We start from the raw sequence: 18,291 nt of genomic DNA, 5'->3' as shown, positions 1-18,291 counted from the left end.
TTTGTTTTATTATGTACAGAAAAAGTTAACTTACTGTATGGAAGACTGACAGTAACAATTGGTGAATCAATATGGTCACTGATTCCAAAGCGATTCTCAGCCCTGATCCTGAACTGATACTCAACACCTGTAATTAGCTTCATGATCTTGATTGTGCATCTTGCAACAGCAGATGATACTTCTATCCAATTTGCGGTAGTGGTCTCACGTTTGAGAACAATATAGTTGGTGATTGGGCTACCACCGTCATATGTGGGAGGTAACCACTTCAGACTAGCACTGTCTTCTGTAACATCACACACTTCAACAGGGCCAACTGGTGGAGTTGGTCTGTCAAGGACCACAATATTCACAAAGGATTTTGTGGTTCCACAGGAGTTGGAGGCTGTGATATCATATCTGCCTGCATCCAAAGCAACACTCTCACGCAAAGTGATGATAAGCGAGTCAGCCATCACCTCAGAGTTGAATCTCATGGTTGATTTTAAAACCTGTCCATCCTTAGAAAGAGATATTTTTGGTAGTGGTTTACCAGTGAGAGGGATCCCAATCTTGAGATTTGAACCTGCCTTAACATAGGCAGTGTTGCGTTGGAAGTCCTTCATGATAATCTCAGGTGCCTCTGTTGATTAAAGAAAATAGCAAAATTACACAAAAATGTAAACGTTTACAGAACATCATGACAAACTAATCAAACATTTTGTGTGCCTAAAATTTATGTAATGACTTGCCTAGTTGGTCCTTTACAAGCACAGGTAAAACCATGTCCTTGGGATCACTAAGTCCAGCATGGTTTTCAGCCCGCACTCTGAAATAGTACTCTGCATTCTCTCTTAATCCATAGACAACAAAATGAGTTGATTTCGTTGAGCCACACTTTATCCACTTTTCCTGGCCTTTCTCAAGGGCCTCAATTAGGTAGTTTGTAATTCTGCTACCTCCATCATGCTCTGGTTTAAGCCATGCAAGTGAGACAGAGTCTTTTGTGACGTCAGTGACTCCAAGCTTGGGTGGTGGACTTGGTTTTTCTGAAATCAAAAATGTAATTTAAAAAAGTTATTTAGTCAACAGTCTGAAATAACAAATTGCACATGCTCTTAAATAAAAATGAATTAATTATACATTAATTCTATAAATAATACAGTAATAAAATTTTACCTGTAATCTTGGTTCCTTCTTTGGTCACAATTGGCACTCCTATACCGTATTCATTTTCGCCAGTTACTCTGAAATAGTACACAAATCCTTCTTGAAGATCATTTACTTTATAAGTCAATCGGGGGCAACTGTCTGTGACTCTAGTCCATCCCATTTTATTTGCCTCACGGAGATCAACAAGGTAGTTCTTGACTGGAGCACCACCCTCATTTTCAGGGATGTCCCATGTAATAGTTGCCGAGCTCTTGGTGACTTCCTTTACTTCAAGACGTGCTGGTGGTCCTGGAGAATCAAGGACTTTAACACTCAATGTAAGTGTAGCAGTCCCAGCAACATTTTGGAGGGTTACCGTGTATTTTCCTGAGTCATCTCTTGTTGCTTGCTCAATTGTAACAGATGTGCAGGTATCCGTGGTATCAATAGTTGCACGCACTCTCAAATCAACATCTGGTTTGTTCCACATTACATGTGGTACAGGCTTACCCATGAATGGCACTCTAAGGGTAAATGAACTCCCATCTTTGACAATCAGTGTCTTCCTCATTTCATTACTGATGAGGAAAACTGGCTCATCTTCTCTGTCCTTTGCAATCTGTGGATCAGTTTCAGGGCTTTGTTCACTTGGGCCAATCTTATTAATTGATTTAACAACAAAGACATATTCTGCCCCTGAAGTGAGCCCCACCACTGTGAACTCTGTGCTTGTAGTGTTATTAACACCAACTGTCCAGTCTTCATCATTGGTGTTTCTGTATTCGACCATATAACCTGTGACTGGAGAGCCACCATCAAACAGTGGTTTGTTCCAAGATAGTGTTATCGATGTTTTGGAAGAATCAATTATTTTAGGTTTAGCTGGAGGTGATGGCAGGAACAATGGATCCTCTGCCTTTGTAAGTGGGCAAGGCACGCTTGGTGCACTCAAACCAGCAGCATTTTCTGAAAAGACTCTGTATTCATATTCACATCCTTCACGAAGATTTGAAGCTTTGACTCTTAAATCATAAACAGGCTTTTTGTTTACACGGACCCAACGAAGCCCAGCTTTCTCACGTTTTTCAATTACATAGCCAGAAATGCTACTTCCTCCATCAGACACAGGCCTTTCCCAGCAGATTGTCATTGCTTCACTTGTTACACTGGTGACTTCAACATCTGTTGGTGCAGCAGGTACTGTAAATGGATCCATTGCCTTAACAGGATCGCTCTCCAAAACTTCACCGGTTCCATATTTGTTAACTCCGCAAACTCTAAATACGTATTCATTTCCTTTGAGGAGCTTTGTTACTTTACATGTTGTGGCCTTCATGTCTGCATAGACCACTGTCCAGGCAAGACGACTTGTCTCTCGTTTCTCCACGATGTAGTGCTGAATTTCAGCACCGCCATTCTCTTGAGGTGGTCCCCATGTCAATGTGCATTTCTCTGCAGTTAAACCAGTTGCTTCCAGAGGCCCGGATGACGGACCAGGCCTGTCCAGGACCTTACAGTTCACTGCTAAAGATCTGGTGCCAGCAACATTCTGTAATGTTAGAACATATTGTCCGGAGTCTCGCCTAATTGCATCTTTTACAATCAATGTTGCACTAGTGAGTGTTGAAGAAATCTCCACTCTGGCTTTAGCTTCAATTTCTTTTCCATTCTTTGCCCATGATATCACAGGAATTGGACGCCCAGAAATTTCAGCATCAATTCGTAGTATATCTCCAGCCTTCACTACGACCAATTGTCTAAGCTTATCTTCAATTGTAATGCGTGGTGGATCAACATCATCTTTTACGGTTACAGGTCCGGTTCCCTCTGATGGCTCACTTAGTAAACCAGCTGCATTCTTTGCAATAACATGGAAATCATATCTTTGATCTTCAATCAGGCCAGTCACATCAAAGAATGTTTCCTGAAGGTTGGTGAAATTACATTTTAACCACCGGCCATCTGGAAGTTCTTTTCTTTCAACAATGTAACCAGTCACCTTGGCCCCACCATCATACTCGGGTTTATTCCAGGACAGAAAAACAGATGTTCTTGTTATGTTCATAACTATTGGTTGACCTGGAGCATCACATGGATCTCTAGCAGCAACAGGATCACATGCCTTTGTGCAGGGTCCAATTCCAGCTAAATTCTCTGCATATACTCTGTACTGATAGTAAAGACCTTCCTCCAAGCCTGTTACTTTGAACTGAGTTTCTGTAATGAGACCTCTGTTCGTCTTTGTCCAGAGAATACTGCTTTGGTCCTTGCATTCCAAGTGATATCCAATGACTGGACTTCCACCATCACTTGCTGGTCTGTTCCATGTTACTAACATTCCCAATTTAGTGGCATGAGACACTTGAAGACTGGTTGGAAGCCCTGGGGGTGTAAAAGCATACTGTGCAACTACTGGGGAAGAGTCAACGACGTGGCTTTTACCATAACGATTCTCTGCAGCAATACGGAATTGATATTCGGTTCCTTGTGTCAAACGAATGACTTTTATTGATGTTCGTGCAACTGTCGCTGAAACGATTTGCCATGTTGTAGTGGTCGTATCTCTCTTCTCAACCACATAATTATTAATTTGACAGCCACCATCATAAATAGGATGGTCCCATGATAAGGAAATAAAATCAGCACTTACTTCATCTATTCTGATTGCACCTGGTGGACCTGGTTTATCGAGAACAATGACAGATATTTCTGCTGATTTAACACCAATTGAATTGGTTAATGTTATTTCATATTTTCCTACATCCTCCCTTGTTGCATCCTTGATGACAATCTTAGATGATGTCTTTGATGTCAGAACATTTACTCTTGTTGTTTGCTTCAATAAATGACCATCCTTTTTCCATGTGACCTCTGGCTGAGGCCTGCCTCTGAATGGAACGTCTATTTTGAGATCATCTCCAGCTTTAACACTGTATGTGTTACATAACAAATTAATAATGGGTTCCATAGTCATATCTTTTGCCACAACAGGTGCTCCAAGTGGTTTAGGATCACTTTTTCCTTTGTCATTAAGAGCTGTAACTCTAAAGCTATATTCCTCCCCTGTTGTAAGTCCTTCAATTTTACCTTCCAGCGCTTTTACTGTAGCACATACAGTCCATTTATCTGATCCTTTAGTCAACATTTCCACAGTGTAGCCTGTGATTTTGCTGCCACCATCATGATCAGGTTTTTCCCATGAAAGAGTAACACTGTGGCGGGTTACATCAACTACGGAAATTTTTCCAGGTGGTAGGGGTGCTTGAGAGACTTTGACTGCCTCTGTGGTCCCAGCAGGCAGACCAACTCCAAGTTCATTTACAGCCAATACACGGAAGTGGTAAAGACCTCCTTCCTGAAGATCATCAACCTTGAATGAATTCCTTACACAGTTATTTGTCACAGTTGTGAATGCCATTCTTTTAGATTCCCGCTTCTCTACAATGTAATGCGTGATCTTGGCTCCACCATCAATTTGTGGAGGCTCCCACTGTAGCTGGACTGAATCTCTCTTTACATCCTTAACTTCAAAGTTCACTGGAGCACTTGGAGAGTCAAGGACTTTTACATTAATAAAAGCAGATTTTGTGCCAATACTGTTTTCAAGAGTCAAAACATATTTGCCAGTGTCAAATCGGTTAACATTGTCAATTACAAGCATTGTGTAAGAGCTTGTAACTTCTATTTGAGCACGCTCTGTTAAGGTGCCATCTGCCTTTTTCCACTTAACCTCAGGCTCAGGCTTTCCCCTTATGGTAACAAATAAGCGAAGTGTTGCACTGGCACGCACAGTCACACATTTTCTAAGATCTGCATCAAGTTCTACCTCAGGAGCTTCAAGTTTTTCGGCTGCAATTACAGACCCTGGGACATCAACATGCTCTCCAGCCCCCTCAATATTAATTGCACAAACACGGAAGTTGTATTCTGCATTTTCTTTTAGTTTCTTGACAGTGAAATTAGGTGTTTGCACACCAGTTGGTGGAGTGGACACAGTCCAATCATCTTCATTAGCTTCCTTCATCTCAACAATGTATCCTGAGACTGGTGCTCCACCATCATAAATTGGTCTGCTCCATGCCAAGGAAACAGTTGTGCTTGAATGGTCTGTCACTTTAGGATTATTAGGAGGACCAGGTGGATAAGTTGCATCCCAAGCTTTGTAATATTCAGATGGTTCACTTGGTTTGCCGACACCAGCAGCATTCTCAGCAGAGACTCTAAATTCATAAGAGTGTCCCTCTGTCAGCCCAGTGACTCTGAAACGCAAGTCACTTAGTCTTTTCTTGTTGCACTTAGTCCATCGAATGCCCTCTTTATCACGTTTCTCAAGTACATAACCATCGATTTGTGATCCACCATCATCCTCTGGCCGCTCCCATGTCATGACGATTGAGTCTCTGGTGATTGCACTTGCTTCTGGAGTTGAAGGTGGACTAGGTGTGTTGAAAGGATTTTTTGCAAGGACAGGATCAGATTCTAGTGGCTCACCAATGCCATACTTGTTGACAGCCATAACCCTAAATATATACTCATTACCAGGTAAGAGTTTGGTGACTTTGTAACTGATTGCTTGAATTTTGGGTTCCACTACTGTCCACGACAATCTGCTAGTTTCCCTTTTTTCAATCATGTAGTGAGAAATACTTGCTCCACCATCATGTGATGGGTGACTCCAGTGTAAATAACATTTTTCTGCTGTGACTCCAGTTACTTTCATTGGGCCATCAGGTGGACCAGGTCTATCAAGAACCTTGACATTAATGGGTACCTGCTTTGTTCCACCAACATTACTTAGACTTAAGACGAAATGACCACCGTCCACTCTGATGCAGTCCTTGACAGTAAGAACTGTCCGTGTGATAGTGGATTTAATCTCCATTCTGGGTGTGGCATTGTCAATTTCCTTTCCATCCTTAAGCCACATAATATCAGGGAGAGGTTTACCAGCAATGTCAGCATCAATAGTAAAGGTCTCATCTGCTTTTACAATCATGACATCTTTAAATCTGGAATCCATGGAGACTGATGGAGCTACAATCTCATCCTGAGCAGTAATTGGTCCAGTGCTTTCAGAGGGTACACTTAATATACCAGCTGCATTTCGAGCAATTACTCTGAACTCATATCTTTGTTGTTCTTCTAGTCCAGTTATAGTAAATTGTGTGTCTATAATGTTTGTAAAACTGGCTTTCATCCAACGTCCTTCAGGCAGTTTCTTCCTTTCAATAATGTATCCTGTGATTGCACTGCCACCATCATACTGTGGTTTATCCCATTGAAGAGTTATTAGGTTTCTTGTAATAACAATGGCCTCAGGAGTTCCTGGGGATTCACATGGATCACGTGCAACAACACTTTCTGAGACTTTGCTTGGTGGACTGATTCCTGCAATATTTTCAGCATAAACCCTGTATTCATATTCGATTCCTTCCTCCAGATCATTTGTTCTCAATCGAGTGTCAGTGATAAGGAGCTTGTTAAGTTTTGTCCATAAAATGCTGTTCTTTTCCTTGCGCTCCAGGTGATATCCAATGACAGGGCTTCCTCCATTATTGCTGGGGGGTTTCCATTCAATTACCATGTGGTCTTTTGTCACCGATGAAACAATTGCTGCACTAGGAGCTGCAGGCTCAGTGAAGGGATAACTGACAACAACTGGTATTGAATCCAGAGATGTACTCTTTCCATATCTATTCTCAGCAAACACTCTGAACTGATATTCAGAACCAGTCTTCAGTTTAGATATCTTGATTGTGGTTCGAGCAATGGTTGCTGATACAATCTGCCAGTTGGTAGTGGTGGTATCACGTTTTTCCACAATGTAGTTGTTTATCTGACAACCACCTGTGTATACTGGTGGCTCCCACGAGAAAGTAACATAGGTGGCACTCACTTCTTCAATTTTAACTGGTCCAACTGGTGGGCCAGGTTTGTCTAAGATGATTATCCCAATCTCCTCTGTGACTGTACCCACATTGTTTGTAGCCGTAATTGTGTATTTACCAGAATCCTCTCTGTTAGCATCTTTAATTTTAAGAACTGATAATGTTGGAGTGCTTGAGACATTTAATCTGGTTGTCTCTTTCAGTGCTTGTCCATCTTTTGACCATGCAATCTTTGGAGTTGGACGTCCTTTGAATGGAATTTCCACTTTAAGATCTTCACCAGCTTGAACACTGTATGTGTTAAAGAGTAATTTGAGGCTTGGTTCAATAGTTATGTCTTTAGCAATGACAGGAGATGCTAATGGTCTTGGATCACTTCTTCCCTTGTCATTGTAGGCTACAATTCTGAAGAGATACTCTTGTCCTGAACTGAGTCCTGTGACTGTACCCTCACATGTCTTGGTGACTGCAGCTACTATCCACTCTTCTGTTCCTTTTGGCTGCATCTCAATATAATAACCTAAGATTCTACTTCCACCATCGTGATCTGGTTTATCCCAAGAGAGTGATGCTGCGGTTTTTGTAACATCAGTCAAAGTGACCTTACCAACAGACAAAGGAGGATCGGCTGTCTTTAAAGATTCTTCTGTCTCCACAGGCATACCAACTCCAAACTCATTTTCTGCCATGACTCTGAAATAATAAATACCACCCTCAGTAAGATCACCAACTCTAAGGCTGGTCTTGGTGCACTTGGCAGTAATGTTTGTAAATCCTTTTCTTTTGGAATCACGCTTATCAACTATGTAATTTTTTATTTTTGAACCCCCATCAATGAGTGGAGGCTCCCAAACGAGGGTGACATAATTTCTTGTTACATCTTTCACTATAAGGTTCAGTGGAGCACCTGGTGTATCCAGTACTTTTACTGAGACAAACGCTGACTTAGTACCAGCATTATTTTCTAATTTCAGAGTATATTTTCCAGCATCATTTCTGTCACATATATCGATTGATAGCTGAGTGTAATCTGGTCCCTTGTCTATTTGGGCTTTATCTGGTAAATCTCCCTCATCCTTAGTCCAGTTTATTTCAGGAGTAGGGCGTCCCTTGATAGGTATGCAGATTTTCATAGATCCTCCAGCATGCACAACAATACCTTTCCTCAACTCAGAGTCAAGCTCAATTTCAGGGGCATCCAATTTATCCACTGGTTTAACAGTTCCTTGGATGGATACTGGCTCACCAACACCCAACTTATTCATGGCACATATGTTAACTTTGTATTCTTGATGTTCAGTGAGTTTAGTAATTGTAAATTTGGTATCATTTAATCCAGAGGGTGGAGTACATGTGATCCATTCTTCTTCATCAGCTTTGCATATCTCAACAACATAGCCCTGGATGTCCAAACCCCCGTCATATATTGGTCGACTCCATGCAAGGGTGACTGAATTCTTTGTAGTGTCAACAAGGTGTGCATTAATTGGGGGACCAGGCTTAAATGTTGGATCGCAAGCTTTGTAATAAATTGTTGGTGGACTTGGTTGTCCAACACCCCCAGCATTCTCTGCAGTTAACCTGAACTCATATTCATGATCCTCTGTCAAGCCTGTGACTCTGAAACGCAAGTCTGTGACCCTGCGTTTGTTACATTTTGTCCATCGGACTCCAGCCCTGTCTCTCTTTTCCACAATGTAATTAGCAATCTCACTGCCACCATCACTGTCAGGACGGGCCCAGCACACTGTCATTGAGTCTCTTGAAATATTTGTTATCTCTATGTCTTTGGGTGGCCCAGGTGGAACAAAAGGGTTTCTCATAATTACTGGTGCAGACTCAAGTGGTTCACCATCACCATACTTGTTGACTGCCATGACACGGAAGATGTATTCATTTCCTTTCAGAAGCTTTGTAACCTTAAACATTGTCGCTGCACAGTCACTTGAAACCACAGTCCAAGCAAGACGACTTGTTTCTCTCTTCTGTATGATATAATGGGAAATACTGCTGCCACCATCATGCCTTGGAGGTAGCCATGACAAAGAACATTTCTCACATGTTACACCTGAGACAGTCAAAGGCCCTTCAGAAGGACCAGGTCTATCAAGTACTTTGACATTGAAGGGACCAGACTTAGTTCCAGCTACATTAGTGAGGTGCAATGTGTACTGTCCTCCATCAATTCTAATGGCATCTTTTACAACAAGCATTGCTTGGAAATCTGTGTTTTTAATCTCTGCTCTTGCCGAATTTTCAACTTCCACATCCCCCTTAAACCACTGCATTGCTGGAATTGGCTTTCCTTGTACAGAGGCTTCCAGTGTAAATGTTTCTCCAGCATTCAGTGTCAAAATTTGGCTGTACACTGAGGAAATCTCATAGTTGGGTGGTTCAACTTCATCCTTAGCTGTAATTGAGCCTGTGCTCTCAGATGGTCTGCTGATTGATCCAGCTCCATTTCTAGAAATAACTCTGAAATCATATTTGCAGTCTTCTGTCAGACCTGTGACTGTAAATTCAGTTTCAAGAATGTTTGCAAAACTAGCTTTCATCCAACGACCCTCTGGCAGATCTCGTTTCTCCACAACATATCCAGTGACAAGACTTCCTCCGTCATATTCTGGTGGTGTCCATCTGAGTTTTACTGAATGCCTTGTCACAATCACTGGCACAGGCTTGCCTGGTGGATCACAAGGGTCACGTGCCACACAACCCTCAGAGATTTTGCTGCAATTTCCAATTCCAACTATGTTTTCAGCATACACTCTGAACTCATATTCAATGCCCTCTTCCAGTGGAGATGTTTTATATCTTGTGTCTTGAATTAGTGTTTTATTGATCTTTGTCCAAAGAATGCTATTTTTCTCTTTTCTCTCAAGGTGATATCCTAAAACAGCACTTCCACCATCTGAAACTGGTTTGTGCCATTCAACAACCATGGATTCTTTTGTGAATGTAGACACAAATGGAGTTCCAGGTGGCCCAGGCTCTTTGAAAGGATACTGAGCAAGTACTGGTTCTGAGTCAACACCATAGCTTTTACCATATCTATTCTCGGCAAAAATCCTGAACTGGTATTCAGCACCAGTTTTCAAATTTCCAACTTTTAGTGTAGTCCTTGCCACTGTTGCAGAAACAACTACCCAGTTGGTTGTAGTGGTATCTCTTTTTTGGACAATGTAATTTGAAATCTGACAGCCCCCAGTATATGTGGGTGGGTCCCAAGACAGTGTTATGCTCTCTGCACATACTTCTTCAATTCTGACTGGGCCTGTTGGTGGGCCAGGTTTCTCAAGGATAATTATTTCAACGTTGGCTTCTGCCTGACCAAACACGTTAGCCACAGCAATGTTATACATACCAGAATCCTCTCTTGTTGCATCTTTGATGATAAGGGTGGTATGATGTGCAGTGTCAGCAACATTTACTCTTGTAGTCTGTTTAAGAGCAGAACCATCTTTGGTCCATGTAATGGTTGGTTTTGGATGACCAGTAATTCGTGCTTCAATTTTCAAATCTTGTCCAACCTGTACATTGTAGGTACTAAGCTTTGTTCTCACTGAGGGCTGAATAGTGAGGTCTTTTGCAACAACAGGATTTGCCAGGAGTCTGGGATCACTCTTTCCTTTATCATTAACTGCGATGATTCTGAAATTGTACTCCCCACCTTGAGCTAAATTAGTTACAACAGTATCAAGGGATTTCACTTGAGCACAAAGAGACCATTTATCCTGATCCTTTGCCTGCATTTCAACTTCATAGTGGGTTATTCTGCTGCCTCCATCATGCTCTGGTTTTTCCCAGGTGAGAGACACACTCTTCTGTGTAACATCCACTACAGAAACTTTACCAGGGGGTTGTGGCACCTCTGAGATTTTAATTGGTTCTAGGGTCTTCGCAGGCAATCCAACACCATATTCATTTTCAGCAAGAACTCTAAAGAAAAATATGCTTCCCTCTTGCATTGGTTCAATTTTCCATGTCATCTTGTTGCAGGTAGCAACAGGAGAGTATACTTTTCTTGTACTCTCTCGTTTTTCAACAATATAATTCTTTATTTTAGCACCACCATCCAGTAAAGGTGGCTCCCAGGTGAGGGTAACTGAATTCTTTGTTATATCCTTTACTCTAAAGTTGGCAGGTGCATCAGGAGTATCCAATACTCTGACACTAATAAATGCTGATTTTGTTCCATTAGCATTTTCCAGAGTTAAAGTGTATTTTCCACTGTCGAATCTATTAACATTTTCAATTACAAGGGAAGTGTAACTGCTGGTAATGTCAATTTGTGCTGCCTCATTGATTTCACCTTCTGTCTTTCCCCACTTGACTTCAGGAGTGGGTCGGCCACGAATAGGAACAAACAGTCTAAGAGAGCCTCCAGCCCTAACAGTGATCATCTTTCTCAGATCAGCATCAAGATCAATATCTGGTGCCTCAAGTTTATCATCTAACAGAATGGATCCAGGTAAATCAGCAGTTTCTCCTACACCAACCTTATTTACTGCACATATTCTGAATTTATACTGATGTTTTTCAAGCAATTTTTTAACTTCAAACCTTGTCTCTGTTATTCCTGAGGGTGGTGTGCACATTATCCATTCAACAGAGGTGCCCTCACAGGCCTCAACGATATAGCCTTGAATCTCACAGCCACCATCATAAATAGGTTTGCCCCAATGCAGCACAACAGATGATCTTGAGACATCAATAACCTTAGGGTTGTTTGGTGGACCTGGCTTGAAGACTGGATCCACTGCCTTGAAGTAAACTGTGGGTGGACTTGGTTTACCAACTCCAGCTGCATTCTCAGCAGACACACAGAATTCATAACTTCGGTTTTCAAGAAGTCCCGTTACTCTAAAGCGTAGTTCACTCACTACACGTTTGTTGCATCTTGTCCATCTTACACCTTCTTTGTCTCTTTTTTCAACAATGTATCCTGAAATTGTGTTGCCACCATCATTAGTGGGTCTGTCCCATGTAATGACCATAGAATCCTTTGTTATATTTGACACTTCAACATTACTTGGTGCATCCGGTGGTACAAATGGATTTGCTGCAATCACTGCATCTGATTCAAGAGGCTCACCAATTCCATATTTATTTACAGGGATCACTCTGAAAATATACTCATTTCCAGGCAGTAGTTTTGTGATCTTGAGATTAAGGGTTTGCACCTTAGATTCCACAACAGTCCAAACTAATCTGCTGGTTTCTCTTCTTTCAACAATGTAATGAGACACCTCAGCTCCTCCGTCATGCAATGGAGCTTTCCAAGCAATGCAACATTTTTCACTGGTAACCCCATAGATGGAAATTGGGCCATCTGGGGGTCCAGGTCTGTCTAGAACCTTGACATTGACAGTAACTGATTTCTCTCCACCAACATTTTTCAGTAACAAAGTATACTGGCCTCCATCAACACGAATAGCCTCCTTTACACTAAGAGTTGTTGTAAAGTCAGTATTCTTGATTTCAAGCCTAGCAGTATTTGAAAGTTCATCACGGGCTTTTATCCAATGCACTGAAGGGATAGGTTTGCCAAGTATCTCTGCTTCAATTTTGAATGATTCACCAGCATTAACAACAATAGTTTGAGAATATTTGGCATCCATGTCAATTAGCGGTGGATCAACTTCATCCTTTGCTGTAATTGCACCTGTACTATGCGACGGACCACTGGACACGCCTGCAGCATTTCTTGCAATGACTCGGAACTCATATTGCTGGTCCTCTACCAAGCCACTGACAACAAATTCAGTCTCAATAATATTAGTAAAACTGGCCTTCATCCACCGGCCATTGGGCAACTCTTTCTTCTCAATGAGATATCCAGTGATCTTGCTGCCACCATCAAACTGTGGTGGTGTCCATCTCAGTGTTACAGAGCTTCTTGTGACAATTACTGCTTCAGGTTTTCCTGGAGGATCACAAGGATCTCTTGCCACCTGTATTTCTGATACTTTGCTTGCTTTACTTAGACCAACTATATTTTCAGCATAAACTCTAAATTCATATTCAATGCCCTCTTCAAGATTACCTATCTTGAATCTTGTGTCTGGAATTATTGTTTTGTTTTGTTTCACCCACAAGAGGCTGTTTCTTTCCTTTGTCTCAATATGGTATCCTAAAAGCTTGCTTCCACCATCATTGTTAGGTTTGTTCCACACAATTACCATACTTTCTTTGGTGGCAGATTGTACAGTGGGAGTTCCAGGTGGACTTGGGACCTCAAAGGGATATTGTGCAACAAAAGATTCAGAAAGAAGAACTGAACTCTTTCCATATCGATTTTCAGCAGCAACCCTAAACTGATACTCGCAGCCAGTTTTCAATCTTGCGGCTTTAATTGTTGTTCTAGCTACTGTTGCAGACACAATCTGCCAGTTTGTTGTAGTGGTGTCTCTCTTTTCCACAATGTAGTTATTAATGGAACATCCGCCTTCATACTCTGGTGGTTGCCATGAAAGAGTGGCACTATCTGCAGTTACCTCATCTATTTTGATTGGTCCAGTTGGGGGGCCAGGTTTATCAAGTACAATAACACTGATATCTGTTGTAGCCTCACCAACTGGGTTTATCAGTTTAATGGTATATTTGCCCACATCATCTCGTGTGGCATCCTTTATCACAAGGTGAAGATGTTTCTCGGTTACTTCAGCATTAACTCTTGTTGTCTCTTTCAGAGCAACGCCATCTTTATGCCAGGTGACTGCAGCCTTTGGCTGAGCAACATAAGGCACATCAATCTTAAGATCATCGCCTGCCAAAACGCTGTATGTGCTGAATAAATGTTTGAAGCAAGGAGTAATTACAACATCCATAGCAACCACAGGGACACTTAGTGGACGCGGATCACTGGTACCCTTTTCATTAGTTGCAGAGATACGGAAGGAGTATTCTTCACCTCGTGTCAGACCAACAACCACTGCCTCTGTTCCTTTAACAGTCATTACCTGGGTCCATTTTTCACTATTTTTTCCTTGCATTTCAACAATATAACCAGTGATTCTGCTTCCTCCATCATGGTCTGGCTTTTCCCAAGAAACTGTTACACTGTTGCCAGTCACTCCCCTTAGAGTAACTTTACCAGGAGGAAGAGGCCTCTCTGAAACTTTGATAGCCTCTGGTGTCTCTACTGGAAGACCAACACCATATTCATTTTCAGCTAAAATTCTGAAGCAATACAAGTTTCCTTCTTTTAAATCTCCAATTCTCCAACTGGTTTTGGGACAACAAGCATTAACAATGGAGTATGCTTTTCTTGTAGATTCACGTTTTTCAACAATGTAGTGCCTGATTCTTGATCCTCCATCAATAATTGGAGGATCCCAAATAAGTGAAACGGAACCTTTTGTGATTTCTTTGATTGTTAGGTTCTGTGGTGCACCAGGAGTGTCAAGCACACGGACATTAATAAAAGCTGATTTAACTCCTGAACTGTTTTCCACTGTAAGCATATATTTTCCTCCATCAAACCTGTCAACGTTCTCAATGCGCAGGGTAGTGAAGGATGGTGTAATCTCAATGGCTGCTCTATCAAGGGGTTCGCCATTCTCTCTTGACCATCTAACTTCTGGTGCAGGTCTTCCTTTAATGGGCACGAATAATCTTAAGGTGCTGCATGCTCTGATGTTTACTAATTTGCGAAGGTCTGAGTCAAGCTCAATTTCAGGGGGAAGAAGTCTATCTTCTGCTTTAGGTGAACCAGGGACAGAGACTGGTTCGCCAACACCTTCACAGTTAAGAGCAGAAATATTTATATTATAGTCCTGGTTTTCTACAAGGTTTGTTATGGTGAATGATGTTGCTGTCAGTCCCTCCCTTGGAGAGACAATTGTCCATTCATCTTCCTCAGGCAGGCACGTTTCAACAATATATCCTGTGATCTCCGATCCACCATCATAAACTGGTTTATTCCATGCAATAGTAACAGATGACTTAGTGCTATCCAGAACTCTAGGATTTCCAGGGGGTCCTGGTTGGAATATTGTGTCACAAGCCTTATAGAACGGACTTGATGGGCTTGGGGCACTTAAGCCAGCAGCGTTTTCAGCAAAGATTCTAAATTCATACTCGTGTCCATTTGTTAGCCCCGAGACTTTGAAGCGCAAGTCACTAACTGTCCTTTTATTGCATTTTACCCAACGAAGACCAGTTTTATCTCTTCTCTCAATGATGTAGGTACTGATACTACTTCCTCCATTGTTTTCAGGATGTCCCCAACACACTACCATGGAATCTTTTGTGATGGCAGTTACTTCTGGTGTCTGTGGAGGATCCGAGGGCACATACGGGTTGGTGGCAACAGCAGGCTCTGATTCAAGAGTTTCTCCAACTCCATATTTGTTGACAGCCATAACTCTAAAGATATATTCATTTCCTTTAAGCAATTTGGTAACCTTAAAGCGGTTGACTTGTAAATCTGTGGCTACATTTGTCCAAGTAAGTCTGCTAGTTTCTCGCCTTTGAATGATGTAATAATCAATCTTTGCTCCTCCATCATGAAGTGGGGGCAGCCATGATAGAATACATTTCTCTATTGTCATATCTGTGACATGGAGTGGTCCCTCAGGTGGGCCAGGTCTGTCAAGAACTTTAACATTAAAAACAAATTTTGCAAATCCTCCAGGATTACTAGCGGTTAGAGTGTATGCACCACCATCTCTACGTAGAGAATCTTTGTGAATCAAGCAAGTATAGAAATCTCCTGATTTTATCTCTATTTTTCCTGTGTCTTCCAGCTCCTTCCCATCTTTAGTCCAAACCAACGAAGGAATTGGGCGACCTGTTACATTTGCATCTAGCTTGAACACCTCTCCTGCCTTCACAATCACTACACTACTGAAACTTGCATCAACATTGATCTTTGGCTCCTCAATATCATCTCTGCAGACAATGACATCTGAATGTTTAGATGGTTTACTAACAGCTCCAGCTGAGTTCCTTGCCAAAACACGGAATTCATAAGAAGCATCTTCTTTGAGACCGCTTACAGTAAAACTTGTCTCATGAATGTTACTGAAGTTGGCCTTGAGCCAGCGCCCATTAGGCAGCTCTCTTTTTTCTACTGTATATCCAGTTATTGAGAAGCCTCCATCATTCTCAGGCTTTGTCCACTGAAGGGTTACTTCATGTCTGGTAATATTAAGTGCCACAGGTTGACTGGGAGGGTCCACAGGATCAAGTGCATATGTCATCTCAGAAGGTTTGCTTGCTTTACTGAGACCAGCCAAATTCTCTGCAACAACACGGAATTCATATGCAATACCATCTATCAGACCTGATGATTTAAACATATTGCCAACAACTAAAGCTTTGCTAATTCTCTGCCAAAGTATGCTGTTTTTCTCTTTCCTCTCAATATGGTATCCTAAAATTGGGCTACCACCATCTGATGATGGTTCATTCCAGCTGATTGTCATTGAATCCTTGGTAAAGGCAACTATTTGTGTAATTCCAGGCTGTCCGGGAACATCAAATGGATAAGCAGCCACCACAGCTGGCGATGTTAGATAAGTCCCAACTCCATAGCGGTTCTGAGCTTTAACACGGAATTGATATTCAGTTCCAGTTGTAAGGCGTGCAGCTTTGAATGTTGTTCGGATAACAGTTGCAGCCAGTTCCACCCAGGATGTCCCAGTGGTCTCACGCATCTCAACGATGTAGTTATTAATAGGCACTCCTCCATCACTTTCAGGGGCTTCCCATGAAATTACAACATAGTCACAAGAAACCTCATCCAGTTTTATTGGTCCAGTTGGAGGTCCTGGAATATCATGTACTTGAACAGTAATGGTTTCAGTCACAGTTCCTAAGATATTCGTTCCAGTCATTGAATACTGTCCTCCATCTTTCCTTTTAATTTCATTAATGTTGAGAATGGTAGAGGTTGTTGTATTTTCAGTGTTGATTCTCTGAGTCTGTTTAAGTTCCTGATCTTCTTTCTTCCATGCAACAAGTGGTCTTGGACGACCCATAACAGGAATCTCTACTTTAACATTATCACCTGCCTTAGCTACAACAGTCTTCTGGTATACACATCTAAGGTCAAAACTTGGAGGTGTAGTTTGCTCCTTAATTACAACTGGTCGACTTTCACGAGGTTGACTTCTTCCTGAGCTGTTGACCGCAAAAATACGGAACACATACTCTGCATTTTCCACCAATTCTGTGACAGTGAAATCCAAAGATTTTATTGTTGTCACATGGATCCACTGATCTGAATCTTTCTGTTGAGCTTCTATAACATAGCCAGTGATTCGAGTCCCGCCATCATATTTTGGTTTTGTCCATGCTAGAGTTGCTGTATCCCTAGACACATCTGAAACAATCAGATTATCTGGTGCAGATGGAGCCTGAGAAGCTCTGATTGGTTCAGGGGTCTCTGCGGGTTCACCAACGCCCATTTCATTTTCTGCAGACACTCTAAAGTAATATTCAGCACTTTCTTCTAAGTCTGGAACCTTGTAGGAGCATTTTTGCCAGTTTGTCGTAAGGACTGAGTAAGCCTTTCTTGTTGCCTCCCGTTTCTCAATAATATAATTTTTTATTTTTGAACCACCATCAATAATTGGAATCTCCCACTGTAGAGTGATGCTATGTTTTGTGATTTCTCTGGGTTTTAAATTTATTGGAGGCCCTGGAGTGTCAACAACACGAACATTGACAAATCCAGTCTTCATTCCAGCAACATTCTCTAATGTGAGGACATATTTACCAGCATCATATCTTGTACACTCAGGGATTACTACTAGAGTGTATGATTCAGTTGTATTAATGTGAGCACGTCCTTTGAGAGGAGCATCTTCTTTGTACCATGTCACTTCCGGAACTGGTCGGCCCTTGATTGGAACAAATATACGGATTGAAGCACTTGATCTCACAACAAGTGTTCTTCTAAGCTCAGCATCAAGTTCAAAGTCGGGGATCTCTTCTCTGTCCGCAAGTTCTATAACGTTCTCAACTTCAGAGGGTTCACCAAGTCCTTCAGAATTCATTGCACTAACTCTAAAATGATATTTTCCTCCTGATTGTAGATTTGAGACTACAAATTCAGTTATTCTTAATAGAGTAGGTGTGTCTTGAACCCAGTCATCATCTCCTTCCTTTTTATGCTCAACAATGTATCCTGTTATATCAAGTCCACCATCATAGAAAGGTCTGCCCCAGTTAAATGTAGCAGTTGTTTTGGTGGTATCCATAATTCGTGGATTAGATGGTGGCCCAGGTGGATCTTGAAACCAAACAGACAAAATAAATAAGC

General features: G+C 41.6%; 1 protein-coding gene across 1 annotated transcript in view; it reads right to left on the bottom strand.

Annotated features, from left to right (window-relative positions):
- The window catches only part of ttn.2 (titin, tandem duplicate 2), a 157,165-nt gene that overhangs the window by 24,522 nt on the left and 114,352 nt on the right, over positions 1 to 18,291 (bottom strand). The window contains 3 exon segments of the mRNA XM_079464461.1: positions 35 to 622; positions 732 to 1,028; positions 1,159 to 18,261. Coding sequence (XP_079320587.1) covers positions 35 to 622; positions 732 to 1,028; positions 1,159 to 18,261 — 17,988 coding nt within the window.

The sequence above is a fragment of the Barbatula barbatula genome (genome assembly GCF_947034865.1).
Source record: "Barbatula barbatula genome assembly, chromosome: 9".
In the NCBI taxonomy this organism is placed as follows: Eukaryota; Metazoa; Chordata; class Actinopteri; order Cypriniformes; family Nemacheilidae; genus Barbatula; species Barbatula barbatula.
This window is presented reverse-complemented; position numbering and strand designations above follow the sequence as displayed.